The 19174-nt window shown below is 38.9% G+C and overlaps 1 protein-coding gene across 7 annotated transcripts in view; it reads left to right on the top strand.

Annotated features, from left to right (window-relative positions):
- The window catches only part of grik2 (glutamate receptor, ionotropic, kainate 2), a 578538-nt gene that overhangs the window by 424052 nt on the left and 135312 nt on the right, over positions 1–19174 (top strand). For all 7 annotated transcript variants that reach the window (XM_051957244.1, XM_051957249.1, XM_051957243.1 and 4 more), the window contains 2 exons: positions 10764–10970; positions 14839–15062. In XM_051957244.1, coding sequence (XP_051813204.1) covers positions 10764–10970; positions 14839–15062 — 431 coding nt within the window. The remainder of the gene's footprint in view (positions 1–10763; positions 10971–14838; positions 15063–19174) is intronic.

Here is a 19174-nt window from a genome sequence, read left to right as displayed (position 1 = left end):
TTCCAGCTTACATTCAAGCCGTAGCAAAACTCAGAAGTTGTCAGCTCTCACATAATGCCTAAAACAAAAGAATTATGTGAAGCCACAAAGGCAGTCATCTTGGCACTGCTGGAAATTGATATGAATGAGAGACAGGTAGCTAAAAAGCTGGCGACCTCCAAGACAGCCGTTCATTACACAATGAAAAAAGAATTTTCCTAGCTAACGTTATCAAAATGACACAAATTCTGCTGAATTAGGAATGTTAAATAAATAAATAAATAAATAAATATCAATTGTATTTTTCAGGCAATTGAAAACATGAGTCTTATCTTCTTATTAGCTGTCAATCACAATGTGTGATTTGATATGTTAAGCAGAAAGGGCAAAAAATTTAATCTGAAATAAAATTGACCTTATACACTTTGAAGAAACCAAATGCGGGATATGTTAAAAATGTTTCTTCAATTTTGCAACAAATTAGATTGAGACTCGACATGTCTCTCTTATGCACTACTTTGGGAAATATACACTTGTGTGATCTATGGTTATGTTTGGTCTGCCACAATGATTACATTATCAGCTAATCATGAACAGTCAGAGTAGTCAATCAGAAAAAAAATATCTATTGTTTTAGATTTGTGGTTTTAGTTTTTGATGCTCTTTATTTGGGACATTTCTTACATTTTTTCTGCTCTGTAATTCCATTGCCTGGATATTCTTTAGAATTAAGGGTCTGCATATCGTCTTAAAATAAATAATAAACTACATCACATAATATTTTGTCCACAAAGGTAATTATTGTGACGTGTATCTCTTACTCAGATATATTATACTAAATCAATATTCATACCTTGTGGAACAGCTGGACCAGAGATAGTCTTTTATTTACCTTTTGCTATATGAGCTCTGCTTGCCTTCATTTCTTTCTCTCTTTCTGAACTCTTCCTCCTCCATCTCCTCTCTGGGATGCTCTTCCTCCTCTCTTCTTCAATTCATCACTGACAATCTTATGTGGACACCTGAAAGTTTAGAGGTATTTAACATATAAACATTTTTTGAGCTGTAAACTGAATGATATGACTGTACTATGATGAAACACACCAAAATTATAAAAACCTGCATTAAACAAGCAGCATGTAGTTTTCAAACAGTGCATGAAAACCTGGTGTGACTGGGGGTTTCGTTACACTATAATGTCATGTAAAGTCTTCGTGAATGTGTGGTTTATTTTGACTTGAGTCTTTTGTCAGAACCACAGGCTGTAATTACAAAAAAAAAAAAAGAACTTCCACAAACGATCCCACCACTGTCCTTCTGTGGCTGTTCTTTAACATTTGCTAGCTACACAAGTGAAAATTAGCAAGGCCCAGGCTCAATGGAAACCGTGGCTCGTCTCGCAAGCAAACACTTTATGTGAACTTAGATAGCATTAGTGTCAAGTGTTCTCCCACTTTCAATGATCGGTGGTTCTCATTGATGATTTCTGAGAGTTTGTGTGCAGTTTCCCACTTGAAAAAGGATGTTCATCTACCCAGGGTTTGAGCAGGACTTCACTCATGAATCAGACAGTTGTTTTCTTTCTTTTCCCTCTTTTATTTTGCAGTGGTCACAAATTCATGAGATACAGAGGTGAATTCCAACTTCCATAAGTCCATACGTTTAGTTGTTAGATTAAGCTTGTTAGATCAAGGTGAAACACCTTTAAACAAAACACAAAAGAACAATGTTTGCATTGCTGCATTTCAGCAAATAGTAGCAGTCATTCCTTTGTACATTTCACCACAAATTGAAGCAACAAACCATGGCATTAGCAATATTCACCAAATCCTATATCACACATGAATTTATCTGCATTTTAAAGAGCTGTTTTTTAAATCAGTTTAACAAATTACTCTTAATATTTTTATCAAACATTTTTAACCATTTTATACTTTTTACTTCATGATTTTAAAATTATTTAAAGTGCATTTCTTACCATATTCAATCAATAAATAAATCAATAAAGTGCATCATAAAACCCACAATTACAAACAAAATGCATGAACTAGCTTTAGCTGGAACCCTCTCGTTGCACCAATTAGCCTGCAAACTTATTCCCAACTAAACAATGACAAACACACGGCAGTTATTAATAACCAAACAAAGTTGACAGCAAGTGACAGACGCCGATCTCCGTGGCTAATGCTAACGCTAACACCCACTGCAACGGCGCACATCAGCACTCGATGTCAATTATGAACTCTAAGAGACTGTTTAACCCTCTACTGCATGACTTTTTTTTGGGGGGGGGGGGGGGGGGGGGGGGATGTCTCATCCTATTTTAGGGAAGCTTTGGGGTCCCTGATCATACATTAATAATAAAATTTGACCCCCCACCCTCCCTCAAGCAGATATTGGTTTGTTGCTTCAAGGCAACAATGGGCGACATGGGTAAGAAAACACCAAGGTTTTCTAAAATAAGTTATATTCCTGGAACAAGGAAAAATACACGTTATCCAAAGTTTTTATTTGATCACCAAATAAAACATTCAAATAAACAAGCAATTCATTATAAACACATTGCTGAATAGTAAATCAATAATAAATCTATTTCAGGTATTTAGGTACTTTCCTAAACAGAATAATCAGGAAGCACATGTTCTTTATCCACTCACATGGAGTTACACTTGCATTCCTACACATGCGCACACACACAACTGACCCCTGATCTCACTCAACTGATTCAGGGATCTGTCTTGTTTATTCAGTGTGGAACTTCAGGAAGCAGTTGCGATCGGGGGTAAAGCAGAGGTGGACATTACATTTGCGGCACATAGCTTTTGGTGTACCATTGCACCGTGGCACCCTGCATCTCCCCTTGTCCCCGGTCATAATGAGACAGTGAGCTGTTTGATCCAGGCGGACATCTGGGACTGGAATGGGAGCTGTGGGTCCTCTCTTCATCTTCTCCTCATAAGCGCCAGCAATGGACAGACTGTGACGACTTCTCTTCTTCTCCAGGCTCTTCCCACTTTTGCAGAGGCCCTCAGCAATGTATGACTTGAAAGTATAAAGCTTAATTACTTCTTTCTTCCCCATACCACAGGGGTGTCAAATTCAGTTCCTGGAGGTCCACTATCCTGCATGTTTTAGATGTTTCCCCTCTTCCAACACACCTGAATTAAATGATCAGCTTATCATCAAGCTCAGCAGAAGCCTGATAACAAGCCTGATTATTTGAATCAGGTGTGTTGGAAGAGGGAAACATCTAAAACATGCAGGATAGTGGCCCTCCAGGAACGGAGTTTGACACCCCTGCCATACCACTGCCTTCACAGTCTCTTTGGTAGAGCAGCCAGGTGGTGGTGATGATCATGTCCAGGAGGCGGTAGTTAGTGTTGTGGAGTTTTCTCCATCTCGGAAGGTGAGGCACTTCAGCCACCTCTTCATGTTCATCTTCTTGCTCTTCCTCTGTCTCAGACTTGCTGTATTGAGGCTGGTTTTCTCCTGAACAGGAAAAAAAAAAAAAAAAGGACACACACACACACACACGGACACACACACCCGGACACACACACCTCCTGGTCCGTTTCCTCACTGTCCTCGCTGTCTGTGGGAATGGCCCAAACCTCAAAATCCTCCCGCTTCCTTCCATAAAATGCATTAACATCCATGTCCTGTATAAATATCATTAGATTATGAGTAAAAACATTGACTATGATCATTTATGCATAAAAACATCTCCATACATATGTAAATGCATTACATTGCCTGAATAAAATTGGCCTCGCTGCACAATGTTGCCTTGAGGCAACAAATGAAAAAACAGTTTTAATATATAAATAAAAACAAAATAAGTATTTAAACAATCAAACTGTCAGGAATGGTGGAGGAGGAACCCAGGCGCAGAAACCAACAGGCAGGTAACAGGAGTAAGTGGTGAAAATTTGGGTTTATTTAACCAAAATCCAGAGCTCAAAATAGCAGAACAACAACACAAGGGAAACGTACTCACTACAGTGAATAATCCTCTCCAAAAGGGAAAATAGCTTGGCAAGTCCAAAAGACACCGAGTCTTAAAGGGAACGAGTCCACAAGAGAAAAACTAATAAAGTCCAAAAACTGCAGGATCCAGGGGGGAAACAAATCTTCAAAAATCCAAAGTTGGGGGGAAACCAGAAGGCGAGAGAGGGAACCGTGTACGCGACGGTCTGTACTGTGACGCTCCCAACACAAAGAGAGGAGCAGAGGATATTTAAACTGAAAGGGAAGGCAGGTGAATAGTGTTTGGTGATTGCTCCACAGCTGAGTCTCATAGTACAATTAGCTGTCCTGCAGCAGGCGATCAGCTGGGAGCGAGAGAGGGAGACAGGGAAACAAAAACCAGGCAGGAGCTGCAAAAGCATCCAGCCAGAGGCAGGAAACAAAAACCAGTCAGGAGCCGGACGGCTTCCTGACACAAACAAGCTTCCCTGTACACTCATGTACATGCACATATTTTTTTGGTATAAAGGTATTCACTTTTAACATGTTAAAAAGTGAAATTAATCTTACCAATCTGTAGCATGTGTCCCATGCGGCTTGACTTCCTGAAAGGACTGCTCCACCCCCAAACAAAAGGGTACACCCACTTCAAATGGTCATTTTATTGGACAGAGATGTGTCTGGTAGTATTATTTGAAAAAAAAATTAAGAATTCTTTTAAAGGGCCAGTGTGGGATTGTAAAATGTGGTTTGTTGCCTGAGGGCAACGCTATGTAGTCAGTCTCTTAGAGTTGCAGCCGGTAATTGTGCTCTTACCGGCTGCAACCCGGATTTTGTAGATGAAAACCAGTCCTGCACAGTTTACTGCAGATCTTGACGCTTTTCCTCAACAGAAACTCACGGCCACTTTGTTTGAGTGCGGTGACTCCATCTCCGTTCCTCCTCAGTGCTGCGTGTGTCCCCCTTTATGCCGCCGGTGACAAACCTGCAGCCGCAGATTGGTTCTGCCCCAGCTGAGTGTAGCACCTGTGTTGCTTCTTGGAGTTTTCAGCTCCTTCCAGTTTGTCTTGACAATTAGAATTTAACACATTGTGTACAGTTATATTACCGTGTGGTCTAACCCAGTCTAACTGGTGTCTTCCTTTCACGTCTTGTCGGCCACGCCGAATTCTAACTGTCGTCCACATGAGTGAGGTAGAAGAGTAGGTGCGTTTGTCACCTCGCATCTGTAGTATATTCTGTACAGTGCATTGTGTCTACATGGTGCATTTGAAACCACTCGGACATCAAGTTTCGCTCGTTGTTCATCCTTTCTGAACTTTCGGTCTTTCCGGCAGGCCACAAACTTTCATATATATATATTTTTGAATCAGATCATTCAGAACTGGGGTGGCAGCCGGGGCGGCAAAGCATCTTCTAGGGGTGGCAGTTACCACCCTATGCCATCTCAGATCTGCCCCTGATGTGGTCCTGAGAATGCAAAATTCCAGGTAGATGTCCTGGAGAGCTGGGAGAGAGGCAGCGATGATCTTCTCCGCTGTCTTGACCACACATTGCAGAGATCTGCAATACACTTTTGTGCAGTTTCCAAACCACATAGTGAAACAGCTAGTCAGGATTCTAGTCAGTGGCCCTGTAGAAGGTGGTCAGGATGGGAGTAGTAAGGCCGGCTCTTTTCAATCTCCTCAGGAAGTGAAGGCGTTGTTGTGCTTCCTTCACTGTGGAGTTGGTGTGGAGAGACCAGCTTAAGTCATTTGTGATGTGCACCTCCAGGAATAGAATGCTCTTGACCCTCTTTACTGTGGTGCTGTTGATCTTAAATGGACAGTGGTCAGCTGGTGGCCTCCTGAAGTCGACCACTAGCTCTTGAGTTTTGTCAACATTCAGGGTCAGGTTGTTGTTGCTGTACCATCCTACCAGGCGTTCCACCCCTGCTCTGTAGGTCGTCTCATCAATGTTGCTGACGAAGCCCAGTACTGTGATGTCATCAGCACACTTGATGATGACGTTTGAGTCTGTCCTGGCAGAGCAGTCGTAGGTGAGCATTGTGAACAGAAAGGGGCATAACACACATCCCTGGGGGGCACCGGTGTTCAGCGTGATGGTGCTTGACGTTCTGCTGCCCACACGTACACACTGCAGTCTCTGAGACAGGAAATCCAGGGTCCAGTTGCAGAGGGAAGTGTTAAGTCCTAACATGGAGAGTTTGTTTACCAACTGCTTGGAAATTACTATATTAAATGCTGAACTAAAGTCTCTGAACAGCATTCAGGCATATGTGTTTGGGGAGTCCAGATGTGAGAGGACAGAGTGTAGACTAAAAGTATGTGGTGTCGTCAGTGGAGCGGTTGGAGCAGTAGGCTAACTGTAGAGGGTCAAGAGAAGCAGGAAGGACAGACTTGTTGTGCTTAATAACTAAATGCTAGAAGCACTTCATCACAATTGGGGTCAGTGCTATTGGGCGATTGTCATTTAGGCACGTGACAGCTGACTTCTTGGCCACAGGGAAGACAATGGTTCTTTTGAGACAGGTAGGGACTACTGCCTAGCCTAGAGAGATGTTAAAATTGTCTGTCAAGACGTCTACCAGCTGATCAGCACAGTCTCTAAACACACGCTCTGTTATGGTGTCTGGGCCTCGGCTTTCCATGCATTGACTCTGAAGAAATTCTTCCTGACATCAGCTGGGTCCAGGTGAAGTGCCTGTTCACCTGGGGGAGGAAGGGTCTTCTGGGAGATCTACAGATGTCTTTTAACTAGGGTTGTCAAAATTAATGCGTTAATGCAGATTGATCCATCATCGTGATTAATCTGATTAAAAATTTTAACCCAATTCATGCATCAGTAGTGCAGAATGATTCAAAATCCCTGAAACATCTCTGGCAATGCATTTGTCCAAGTGGGCTTGCTGTCGGGCATGTGCAAATAGGCAGTTGATCCGATAGTGGCAGAACCAAGCAACTCGAAATGGAAGACGCTACACAATAGGGCCCGATTGATTTATGGCTGGCCAATTAAATCGGCTGATTATAGCCATTTTTGCTGATTAAATGCCATTGTATCCTTAATTTCTCATAAAATAGTAAATGCTGTTAAATGTCAGAGTCATTCAGAATGATGTCCTTGCGCCGTTTGTTCAATACATGGTGTCATATATCTGACTCCATTCAGTTGTCAGTCCTCACCGCTGTCTTCTCAATAACATACAGCACTAAGCTACAGCCAGGCAACATTACAGGAGTGGGCTGAGCTGACAGGTAAGTTTATAACAAATGTTGTGAAATTAAAAATGACTCAACATGTCTAGCGTTTTCGTTAAGAGAAAAAGTTAAAATGATTAACATTATTGTCTGTCATCAGCAACCGTCATGATGTCACTCTTAGTTTTACTTTGTCAGGAAATACTAAAACGTGACCGAGGCTGTAAGAGCAACTCACTGTGTGTTGTTATGGAGGAACATTTGTGTCGGACTATTTGTGACCACTATATATTTAAAATGCAACTCCGTCAGAGATGACATGTTTTACATCTGAGAAAGGCGTCTGTTTTTTTATTTTGGTTCATATGAGTCCTGACTTCATGGTAAAGAAAATAATGGAGTAGAGAAAATGTGATTTAATATTAAAGGGCATCAGAGGGCTGTAGAAATAATGTTTTGCCAGTAACAACAATCATTATGTTGCTTATATACAGTGTATATATATAACCTACATTAACCCACATTAACAGAAAGTATGCGTTCGTCGGTATTCTAACATGAACCTTTATAGGTGGTTAATAAACATTTTAAGAGCATATATATTCTCCTTTTTCTTGAGTCTGTGTGCACATGCAAAATGAAATGTGAATAATATGGATTAAAAATCTATGATATGTAATTGTGATTAATCGAAATTAATCCACAGCAACCCTGTGATTAATATGATTAAAAATTTTAATCGTTTGACACGCAATGATTAAAATGTATTTTTCACCTCAGTCAGCCGACACCGTGACAACTATGAAAATAAATGACTTACAAACATTTCAATTAAACACAAAGCTTCACAAAAATATCTCTGATTAGACAGATTACAAATATGTCTTTCTGACTAGTTTTCTGTCATCCAATATGATAGCCTGCGACAACAGTGTATTAAAACCACTCATACAAAGCACTTGAACAAATAATGCCAACAAATATGAAACAAATAAAACTTAAAAGTCATAATTAACGTGTGTGCCTCTCAGACCGTGCAGAATAGTTCTGTTTTTAAGCCATATTGTTTTCCCTGTAGCAATGTTGGCATATCCCTCTGCAGCTGTACTGCATGATCCACAATTCCACGTGTGACCCTTAACTAAACTGTGATAATGTGATGTGTTTCATTCTCCACCAATAAATATTGTAAAACAGCACTGCATTTTAAATCAAATAACAATTTTGCAATAAATCATTACAATATAAGTTTATATTTCAAATATTGAATGTAAACTGTCTGCTGTAAAAAGACCTGTTTCATATTTTGTTTTACTGAGAGGCTTTTAAATAATGTTTCTAGTAGGAAAAACAATGATTTCCTGTGTGCTTTCACTTGAGGAACTATTTCGTACTGTGTAAGTAAAAGCATTTGATATTAAAATTTGGGTTAGGCATGGATATTTTCTGATATATTGATAATTTCACAATATTATGAAATTATTACTTACATATGACAATTTCTTACATACTGTGTAAACGTCTAGGCGTTATACCTATTTAAATTCTTTTTAGATTCATAGCACAATGTCATCAAGAAGTGTCTGATCCTTTCCAATTTTATTCTGCAGCATGACAATGAATGCTGCAGCCCGATGTTGGTCCTTGGGTGAGGGGAGTAACATTAAACTAAATAAAAAAATATAAGATAACAATTTGCTCAGTGTTCCAACTATTCATTGCCAGATAAATAACCTTGAATGTAGCTTTGGGGAAAGACCTTTTTAGAGATAAAATCACAAATATATTACTACCTAAAAAGAAAGACAACATTAACCAAAGTCCCAGTGAAGAGAAAGTAACAAAAGAAAGGGACTGTAACAGCAATGGGAGTTCTCCTCTACAGGGCTTCATGTCAAAAATATAGTAGTAGGTAAAATATAAAAGTCGGAGAAATGGCACCCTAAGCCATTTACATGATTACCTCAAAATCACAATTTTATTTTTAACCTTAACTGAGAAACAATTACAAGTGAGCTGATCTGGCCAAATAGCTTATATTAATAATCTGGCTGTGAAGAAGCAGAAACACAGACCCAGACAGCAATAAATGCAATTCCAAAGCCTTTATGCATGCAATACGACTGGCTGCAGATTCATCAGCCAATAGCACAAGGGAAGATGAAGGACAAGAGCTAAGACTTGCCTATTGAAAGTATTCGCTCACCCTTGGAAATTTTCCCTTTTTGCTTTTCAACATTGAAACATGATCTTTTTTGACAAAAATTTCCAAAGAAAAAAGAGAAAAAGAGAACACAGATTTATGCAATCATTTATTTTGTGTTTTACATTTCTAATTAATTGATGTTTGATAATTTGACCGTATTTCAGTGTTGAAAAGCTTTCCAATGATGAGGGGAGGGGGGTTGTTTTTATCAACACGGTACATTGTTGTGGTTCCTAAAACTTCTACAAAGGATTTTAATCCTGTACATGAATTTCACAGTTGTAAAATCAGGACAATTTGATCAAGGGTTCAAAAAGATATGATTTAGAATTAAGCTTGTAATTATACATTTCAGTAAAACTATAAAACCATTAAAAAAAAAATCATTCTACAATAATTTGTCTCAGCACAAAGCTGTGGACTGAAATCATTATGCTCAATGTCTGTCTACAATCACTATGTCAAGGTAAATTTATACTACGCTTCAACAACTGCCTGATTTTTCAGATTGCCATGGAAAGTTCCAGTCAGGGAAATGTGTAAAAATTGCTAGTGATCTTTAATGATTTTTGTTTGTTTCTTTATTTCAGTTGTGGTATAGTTATATGATAAACAACACCTGCTTGGCGATATATTTTTAGGATTTATTTGTTTGAAAGAGACAAGGGAATCGTATAAATAAGGGATGAGCTGCAAGAACGAGCATCTATGGCTAACAAAGACAGATGGCGCATGGAGCAGAGGTAGAGAGGGAAGGAAACAGGCGGAGGAGGAAACAGGGAACGAAGTGTGGAGGGGAGAGAGGAGAAGGACATGGCAGAGGAGATGCTCAGTAGGCGGGAGGCAGAAAGGAAACAGTATGAAAAAGACATTAGTAATCTCTCCAGCTGTTCGTGTGAACAGAGAGGATGTACCAGCTCTTGCTTTCTCTTTTTGTGACCATATATCAGCATCTCTTATCTTATTGACAAAGCATGTGGTGTCCTAAAAGCTGGGCCTGGGCCCAAATCCAGTCTGCTGTGCCTGAGAGGAGCATAGAGTCATTGATATGGGGGATTATCTCGTATTATGGTCATGCCTCACTTTGCACCCGCCCTACCTCACAACACAGAACTGGGACTGCTGGCAAACACACACACACACACAAACACACACAACACACACACACACACACACACACACACACACACACACACACACACACACACACACACACACACACACACACACAAACATAGCAGCTTTCAACATGCTTTGCTCGCTGAGCCAGTGTGTATTTGGACTTGTGCATCTCAAAGGTCTATCTCACATATCAGACATTCTCTCAGATAGGCCTTATCAGTATGTAAAAAATATAAATAAATGCCAAGTGCTGCAGAGACTCATCCCTCCTCCACTATGTCACCTAACAGGAAGAGCCATATGTGATGTTCAAGAAGTCTGACAAACCGCTGTATGGGAACGACCGCTTTGAGGGCTACTGCATAGATCTGCTGAGAGAGCTGGCCAACATCCTGGGATTCACTTATGAGGTTCGCCTGGTAGAAGATGGAAAATATGGTTCTCAGGATGAGAACACAGGCCAGTGGAATGGCATGGTCAAGGAGCTAATGGACCACGTGAGTCTCTACATCATAATTAAATAACTGTGAACATGATTTCAGCTAACAAAACCTGCACCTGAACCTACAGGATCAACTTTAATAATTTTTTTTGATAGAGCACTTTCAGTCACTCTACTATTACACTAGGCAACAATTTTTTACTTTTTGAATGTTGTCTAGATTTCTACAATTGATTTAGGGTATTTTTGCACTGCTGAATCAGGAAATGGCATCCGTTTCTCTCCATCAGGTCAGATGCAGATCCCTTTTCGACACAATCCCTGGACATAATCACCCATAACTATCGGACTTGAATACTTCTTGTCATTAAAATAATCATTTCCAATCAAAACAATTATTCGACATGGCATTTTACCCCCACCAAATTCTACTAAAATGCTCCACACATGCGTACATGTGAACAAAAACGTAAAAAACAACATGTGGCCATAGCTCAAAAACTTGACCTGATTGAGCAAAACCAATGTAATTTTTGGATTCAGCGCATCAGATTCGTCCTAAATCAGCTGAAAAAACGCAGACAACAAATTTGTTGTTGACCAGTGTTATCTAAAACACTTCATTTGGAGGTAAAGTGAAAGGAAGATAAGACAAAATAATAATAATAATAAGAAGAAGAATTTCAAAGTTTCACTATGTAGTGTGTGTAGGCGATTCACGCTGTCACCCACAGTGCATAAGGGAAAAGAGGCGGTCACACTTGCAAAGCATTTAAAATAACGACATTTAAAAAGGTAATGAAAGCTCTAATTCCTCAAACTAAACTAAAGGATTTTAAAGCATTCATTAGTAAATTGGAATTGACAATGAGAGTCCAAGGTGCTGTCAGATGGCACTCATTTGTATCATTTCCTGTTTTAAAAAGAAGAAAATAATTTTGTATGATAACAGTAAAAACAGAATAGTGTCAATTTTAGTGAACTACATAGGCTACTCTACACATTTTATATGCAACAACTGATTTAGAAGCATGGATATGCACACAGTAGGTCAAAGTTAAAGCAGTTAATGGAACTGTTCTGGTGTTTTATTTTGAATTTTTTGTGTTTTGTTTTCTGAAACAGCATATCATTTGGGCAGTGGAATGCTATTATTACTGGCAGATAGATCTAGAAGGAATGTCTACAGGAGCATGGGGAGGAACAAAATATTTAAAGCATAGTAATAAAAATTCTAAAATTTTGGGGAGAATGGTTTTGGGTTAAATAAAAAGCATGCACTTTGATGTATATTGACAGTCAATAGAAACTTTGAGGTAGAAATGTACACAGAATTCTACTTGTAGGGAGGTTGTAATTATTAATTGTGGATTTACTGATGATCTAGTGCCCTGGTACTTGAGATAATGATGAGTTGTCATTTTGTCATGATTCATTGCACATGGGTTGGTCACTTTGCAAAACTGAACCAAATACACACCAAGCAATACTCAGTGAGTATCTGCACAATTTGAGAATGGGTTTTGAAGGCCTATATAAAGGCCCAAAAAAGGCCACCATTGTTAGTCCAGTGAACAGCATCATGCCGCGTCTATCACATGAACAACGTCTCCGGGCACTGGGTATGGTGGAGGCCACTTTGAGCTACAGTGATGTAGCCAGGCGTATGGGCTGTTCCCAACCCACAATCAGAAGCCTGGTCCAAAGCATGCGCCGACGGATTGCTGCCTGCATCGAAGCAAATGGAGGCCATACTCGGTATTGACTGTTGTGACTTTGTGTTTGGCAGGTGCCGTTTTCTTTTGTGAAATTCTTTATTTTGAAATCATTCTTGAAAATTTAAGATTTTTGTTTCTGTATGCCAATATACTAAACAAATGATTCATATGAAGAAAATCCAGTTTCGGGCTTCAAAATAAAAATTATGTTGAAAAATATGGTCTCAAAGTTTTTAATGACTGTCAGTGTATTTTACAAATGTTGGAAACAACTGCATTAAGCATTAAATTTTCTTCAGTGATGATTGCTTCATTTATAAATAGTACCTAAAATGTCATACCACTGAAGAAAAACAAGAAACAACGGGTCTTTTTCTGTCATCTGAACAGTTCTTTGTAGTAGTGAAATTGGACCATGTATTTTAATCTATACATTAAGCAACTAAACAGTGATGACCAATAAATTAGATAACTTTTTGTCATTTGTTAAATGTCATTTATTGGTCAGAACACGGACTTCACAGCAAAAGGAACTTAAAAAGATAATGAGGTAGTTTAAAATACGAGAGCATACGCTGCAATCATTGGACTGATGAACATTTTTCAAATATAGTTTATGGTAATAATTGTTGCAGATAGAGATTAAAAATTACATTATTCACCTGAAGTGTCTTTCTTGTTGGATTTTATTAAAATCAGAAATGTATTTGTCCAGATATGCAAAATTCAGTGGTTTATTGTTTTCATTTTGTGCTAGTGTAATAGTTTTATAACTTTTTTTAGACATCAGAGTAAATGTCAAAATCTTTAAGCAACCAAATGTTTGGTTGGACATATCCAAGAATAAGATCTAATGTGGAGGAGTATTGCTCAGACACACAATAGGAAGGAAAGAAAAGAAAGCAAATAAGGAGTTAACAACTGGCACAATGTGAGAGTACAGTGATGCGAGGAGAGCATAGATTCTGTTGTGAGTTGTTTCCCCCACAGAGCTTATTAAAACACACACACAAGCACACACAATCTGCTCACAGTGTAGATCATTACACTCAACAAAGTCCCAGTTAGGATAAACTGCATGGACAGAGAAATAGCAGGCGCTGCATGCTCAATAGTCAATATCTGACCTCATTAGAAGCAACATCCACAAGGGGTCAAGTCTCCCTTAACTCCTCCACACTTGTCTTCTACGTCTGTTCTTGATCACTGCAGAGATTGGCCGTTGTGGAAGATAGGCTGGTCTTTTCATGGGTGAAGGGTCCAATCCCCTGCGAGATGGTTTTCAGTGTGGGCCTGCCCCACTTCTAGCACAGAGCTTGACTTAAACATTTGGTGATTGCAGTAGACAGAGCCTCAGAAGACTGGGGAGTGCAGACTCAGAGAGAAGTTTGATTGTGGAGGAAATGCTGGTTTGAGCTAAACAAGCTGGAAAGGTCTTGTCTAAGAAATTTAGCAAAGCTATATTTGGTCTGTTTAATGTTCCTAGTGGAGTAAAAATATCCTAATGTATGTACACTGTATTACTTTAGAGTAGTTTAACTAGATTCCGATGTGCCTGTTATCAGCTAGACTTTTCATGTATTATCACTGTGAGCACTGAGTTCAGTCAATTCCTCCTCAAGTGATATATGGCAACCTTCGTAAGACAAAAAGCATGTATCTTTGAGAAATGAACTACTTGACCTTGCTGTGAATGTTTAGCGTTTATAGTCACAATGCAGCCTAAGATTTATTACACTCAGACCAGATATGGTAACATTTTCTCGACAGACTCAATAAATTCTTTCTCTATATCTTAGCACATATTTTCCATTTAAGGATGCCATATTATATATAATTGTGGAAACGTCGGAAACACCATGTTAATGTTCATTGAATGTAACACTGTATGGTACAATCAGCTACATGTATTCACAGTAATAGTAATTTAAATGAAAACCTATTACCACTGCAGCACCTGAACAAAACATTAACCCGAAGTCTTACAAAAGCTAACCTAAGATGTCCAGAGAGAAAAAACGTGAATTTAATAGTGGGAGTGCATTTGATAGGTGAAAAGAGAAAGAGGGCTTTAAATTTCTAGCTAAGTGCCTTAGGACATACTCTGTAGTGTGTAAAGACCCTGTTTTCATAATTTGATTGCCTCTAAATGCTTCATGTGCCCATAACTTATAGCCTATTCCTCTTGCCTTTTCCTGTTGACAGAGAGCTGATCTGGCAGTGGCTCCCCTTGCCATCACATATGTGCGCGAGAAGGTTATCGACTTTTCCAAGCCATTCATGACACTGGGTATAAGTATACTGTACCGCAAGCCCAACGGAACCAACCCTGGGGTCTTCTCCTTCCTCAACCCTCTCTCGCCTGATATCTGGATGTATATTCTGCTGGCTTACTTGGGTGTCAGTTGTGTGCTGTTTGTCATAGCCAGGTAACATGCCGCTTCCAGTGAAATGCAGCTTCACACAGATATATACTTAGCTGTCATGGCTCAGTCTTGTCAGTTGAATTTTGACAATTACAGGATGCTGAGCACTCTGAAAAATACACAGTAAAAGCTTACCACTCAGTGGCCACACTGACACAGTGGATACGCACCAGAGCTGTGACGCAGCATTATCAGCGCATAATGTAGTGCAGTTTAACCAAATAAGAATCACATAAATGCTTACTTAATCCTACCATTCGACAATTTTAAAGATTTCATTTCTGCATGTAGAATTCCTTGTTTCAGATTAGCACTTGACGTGGCTGTTAGGCTAGTTCTGGCCTGACTCGACCCAAAGAAAAGCCCTGAGGAAATATAGACATGCACAGGAACACAGACTTTAGAAAGAGCTTTTGTAGGTCTCTAAGCTGTTTTAGGGTTGTGTGTATGTTCCTTGAAGTGACAGAAAGGTTGTGCGCTCATATATGTCTGCATACGTGTGTGTGGGATGTGTCAAGCTCAATGTGAACGGCTGCTGCCCTTCTCCCACCTTTCCCTCACTGTCCCCAGTGTCTCAGAGTTCATGCTGTCTTTTCTTTTTTCTTGTTTCCTTCACTTTGCTTCAGATATGAGTATCACTTAGCATGATCTATCGCTTCTTTTCTGCTTGTTTTGTTCCACAGTCTCCAACTGATGTGTATATATATATATATATATATATATATATATATATATATATATATATATTAGTTTGCTGTGAGCTGTCATGTTTAGGTGATTTGACATGCTCTTGGAAAAGCAGAATTGAATCTGGTTCCAGTCCCTTTAAGCTTTTCTTTGGATGATGAATGTGTCTATACTTTTACCCTTGACTGAACTTGACAGACAATATATTGCCATTTATATTAATTATATTAACTATATGTAATATACTAATTAAGTATAAAATAACACACACACACACACACACACACACACACACACACACACACACACACATATATATAAAAACCCATGCTTTTTGGTAGACGTGTCTATAAACGTCAGTGTGTTTTTCAGACCATAGAGTGGTCTCAGACATCTTGTCATGACCTGGGGGTGGGGGTGGGGGTGGGGTGGGGGTGGGGGTGGGGGGTGGGAGGGTTGGACATTGTACTCATCTACAGAAAGAGAGCATCATAAAATGGAGGAACTGGTATAATACAGCAAATGAGCTTTACATAACTAAAAAAAAGATAACTTTTGGTCTATTTTGAGATTTTATGTGAAATATCTCTGGACTTGATGGATGAAAATCTTGCATAGATTGCTAAGTGTTGTACATATAATGGATACAAGAAATTCTGTATAATTGCTTTAGCATCCATCTGCTTAACTGTCGAGTTTGGAGATGCAGCTAACATCAAGATTGCTATAGCAGGTCATTTGTACCAGATCTTTGCTTGGATAAATTTGCCAGTGTGTAAATTTAGGTCAATGCTTTTTTAAGGCTTACTTTCTTGATCTAGTTGCTCTTGCAAGTGACTGATGTTTGAAGCACAGTGAAGTAAAAAGCGAAAGAAAAGTTAATGTTAACTTTAAAACTTTTGGGTGCCAATGGCTCTCTTGCAGCCGTGACCTGGCAGTTTTACTGTTAACACACGTTTTGTTTTTTTTTTTGTTGATGTTACTGGCGATATGATCACACAAGGGAATAAAAAGCAGCAACTGTCATCTAAGTTGGCTCAGAATATGCACCTATCTGTATTTATTATCACAATAAGTAAGTGTTTGGGTAAGTTTATAAAATTCCCTCTCACTTTCTTCCTTCTTTTTCCTGTATATACACAAATGCATGCTGGGCTACAGTTGCATGTTTTTGTCTGTTTTTGAGTGCATTAAATAACAGTCTCACAAAATTTCATGAAATGAGACATGCAAAAGACAGATTTCATATTGCTGAAGAAAATACAGGGATTAAATCCCTCCATCATGATAGAATTATGCAACAAAAATATTCAAAATATACATTCATAATATACTGTCAGGCATTAGGTAGTCCATCACAGCAGTGTGGATGTCAAAAGTCTTCTCACTCATCTTGTAGTACGCCGGCAAAGATTTTACCTTTAATTGGCTTGGCTGTCTGCGTCTAAGATATGGGCTTCACTCCAGCAGAATAGAGGTAGATAAGATTAAGGAGAACACATTAAATGTGGTGTCTGAGGGTTCACCCCCTGTAGAAATTTTAGGTATTAAACACTTCCTTTCTTGCTTTTTGATTAATTTTAATGTTTTGAATATTATTAATTAAATGGTTTTTCATAATAAAAGTCATCATGTTTCTACAGGACAAGACAAATACACCTTTGTAAATACTGAGGGGGTAACATAATAATAATTAATAATCATAAATAAATACTGAAGGGTAGCATATTCCCTGCATCCTACCAACATCTATGCTAGTGGGAAGAATGTCTTACCAACATGAGTCATTTAGCTACTCTAAGTCCAGATCCTTTGCTTTCAACATTTTTGTTGGAACAGCCTGTTAGATTTGGATAGTTCCTGAATCTGGAACGGTATAGAGAGAGATGTCCCAGGATAAATGCTAGAAAAACACTGATGGCCAGATACAACAAGTGAGTGAGCAAAATCTGTAATAATAATAGGGTCAGCTAAATGTAAAAACTGTCTATGCGAGGATGGGAATTTCCATCCATTATCTATATACTTATCCTCAGGGTCGCAGCGGTGCTGGAGCCTATTCCAGCTGATTGAGGATGAAGGCAGGGGACACCCTGCATAGATTGCCAGTCGAGCATGGGAATTTGATTGTACTTATTACCTCCCAAGTCTCCCATCAACAACATAAGTGTTTTTTCATGATCCTATGTTTCTATGGCAGGAATAGGGTTACACATCAAAGTTAAATATGTAGTTATTCACCTGCTATAGAAAAGGGATGGTTATTTTGGGCACAAAGGAACTACTTGGCCAGTTCAGTTTACCAGATATTGGGTTTAATAGATTCTTGATTAAGAGCAGAGAAAGATCATGGATTGGGAGTGCTTTATTTTGCTGTGAAACCATAACCGAGCTTGGTAAAAGGTGGACTTTCTTGATCGTTTTCTTTCAAACATGAGGCTGATTATTGCTAGGAAATCTACCACCCTGACTGGTTTAGAAAACTGATCACATCACTTCTGCATTTGCTCTTGACACACCACAGTCACAGTTGACATGTTTCTAAATTTAATGTACGTAGACATCAGTAGATAACTTTTAGTCTGCATAAAACAAAACAAAGTTCATGTTTTATTGGGACAATCTGCTTTTTTCTACATACACAGATTTGTTTTCGATTAATCAAAAAATGTGTCCTTTAATGAATCCTTTCATGGTGGGGAAATGTGTTTCCTACGTACGTGATATGTTAAATTTTCATACTCATTTCACAAAAGTTTGTAAGACCAGATAGTCTTAACAGAATGAATCTAACTGGCAAGACCTACAGTTTAGTTTCGCTGCGCATATATATATATATATGTATATATATATATATATATATATATACACATATATACATACATATATATACACTGCTCAAAAAAATTAAAGGAACACTTTGAAAATACATCATATTTCAATACGGGGAAAAAACAAACTGGATATTAGCATTGATATGGACTGGATAATGTGTTAGGAATGAAAAGTGCCACATTGTTTGATGAGAATGAAAATTATCAACCCCCGAGGAGGGCTAAATTCAAGACACCCCAAAATCAAAGTGAAAAACTAATGTGGCAGGCTAGTCCATCTTGCTGAAATTCCTTGGCAGCAACTCAAAATGGTGTTCAGTAGATTGTATGGCCTCCATGTGCTTGTATGCATGACTGACGATGCCGGGACAAGCTCTGAATGAGATTGCAGATGGTGTCCTGGGGTATCTCCTCCCAGAACTGGACCAGGCCATCACTGAGGTCCTGGACAGTCTGAGGAACAACCTGATGGTGTCAGATGGAACAAAACATAATGTTCCAAAGGTGTTCTATTGGATTCAGGTCAGGTGAGCATGGGGCCAGCTAATGTATCAGTTCCTTCATCCTCCAGGAACTGCATGAGTTCTCTTACCA

This window comes from Acanthochromis polyacanthus, chromosome 12 (assembly GCF_021347895.1).
Source record: "Acanthochromis polyacanthus isolate Apoly-LR-REF ecotype Palm Island chromosome 12, KAUST_Apoly_ChrSc, whole genome shotgun sequence".
In the NCBI taxonomy this organism is placed as follows: domain Eukaryota; kingdom Metazoa; phylum Chordata; class Actinopteri; family Pomacentridae; genus Acanthochromis; species Acanthochromis polyacanthus.
This window is presented reverse-complemented; position numbering and strand designations above follow the sequence as displayed.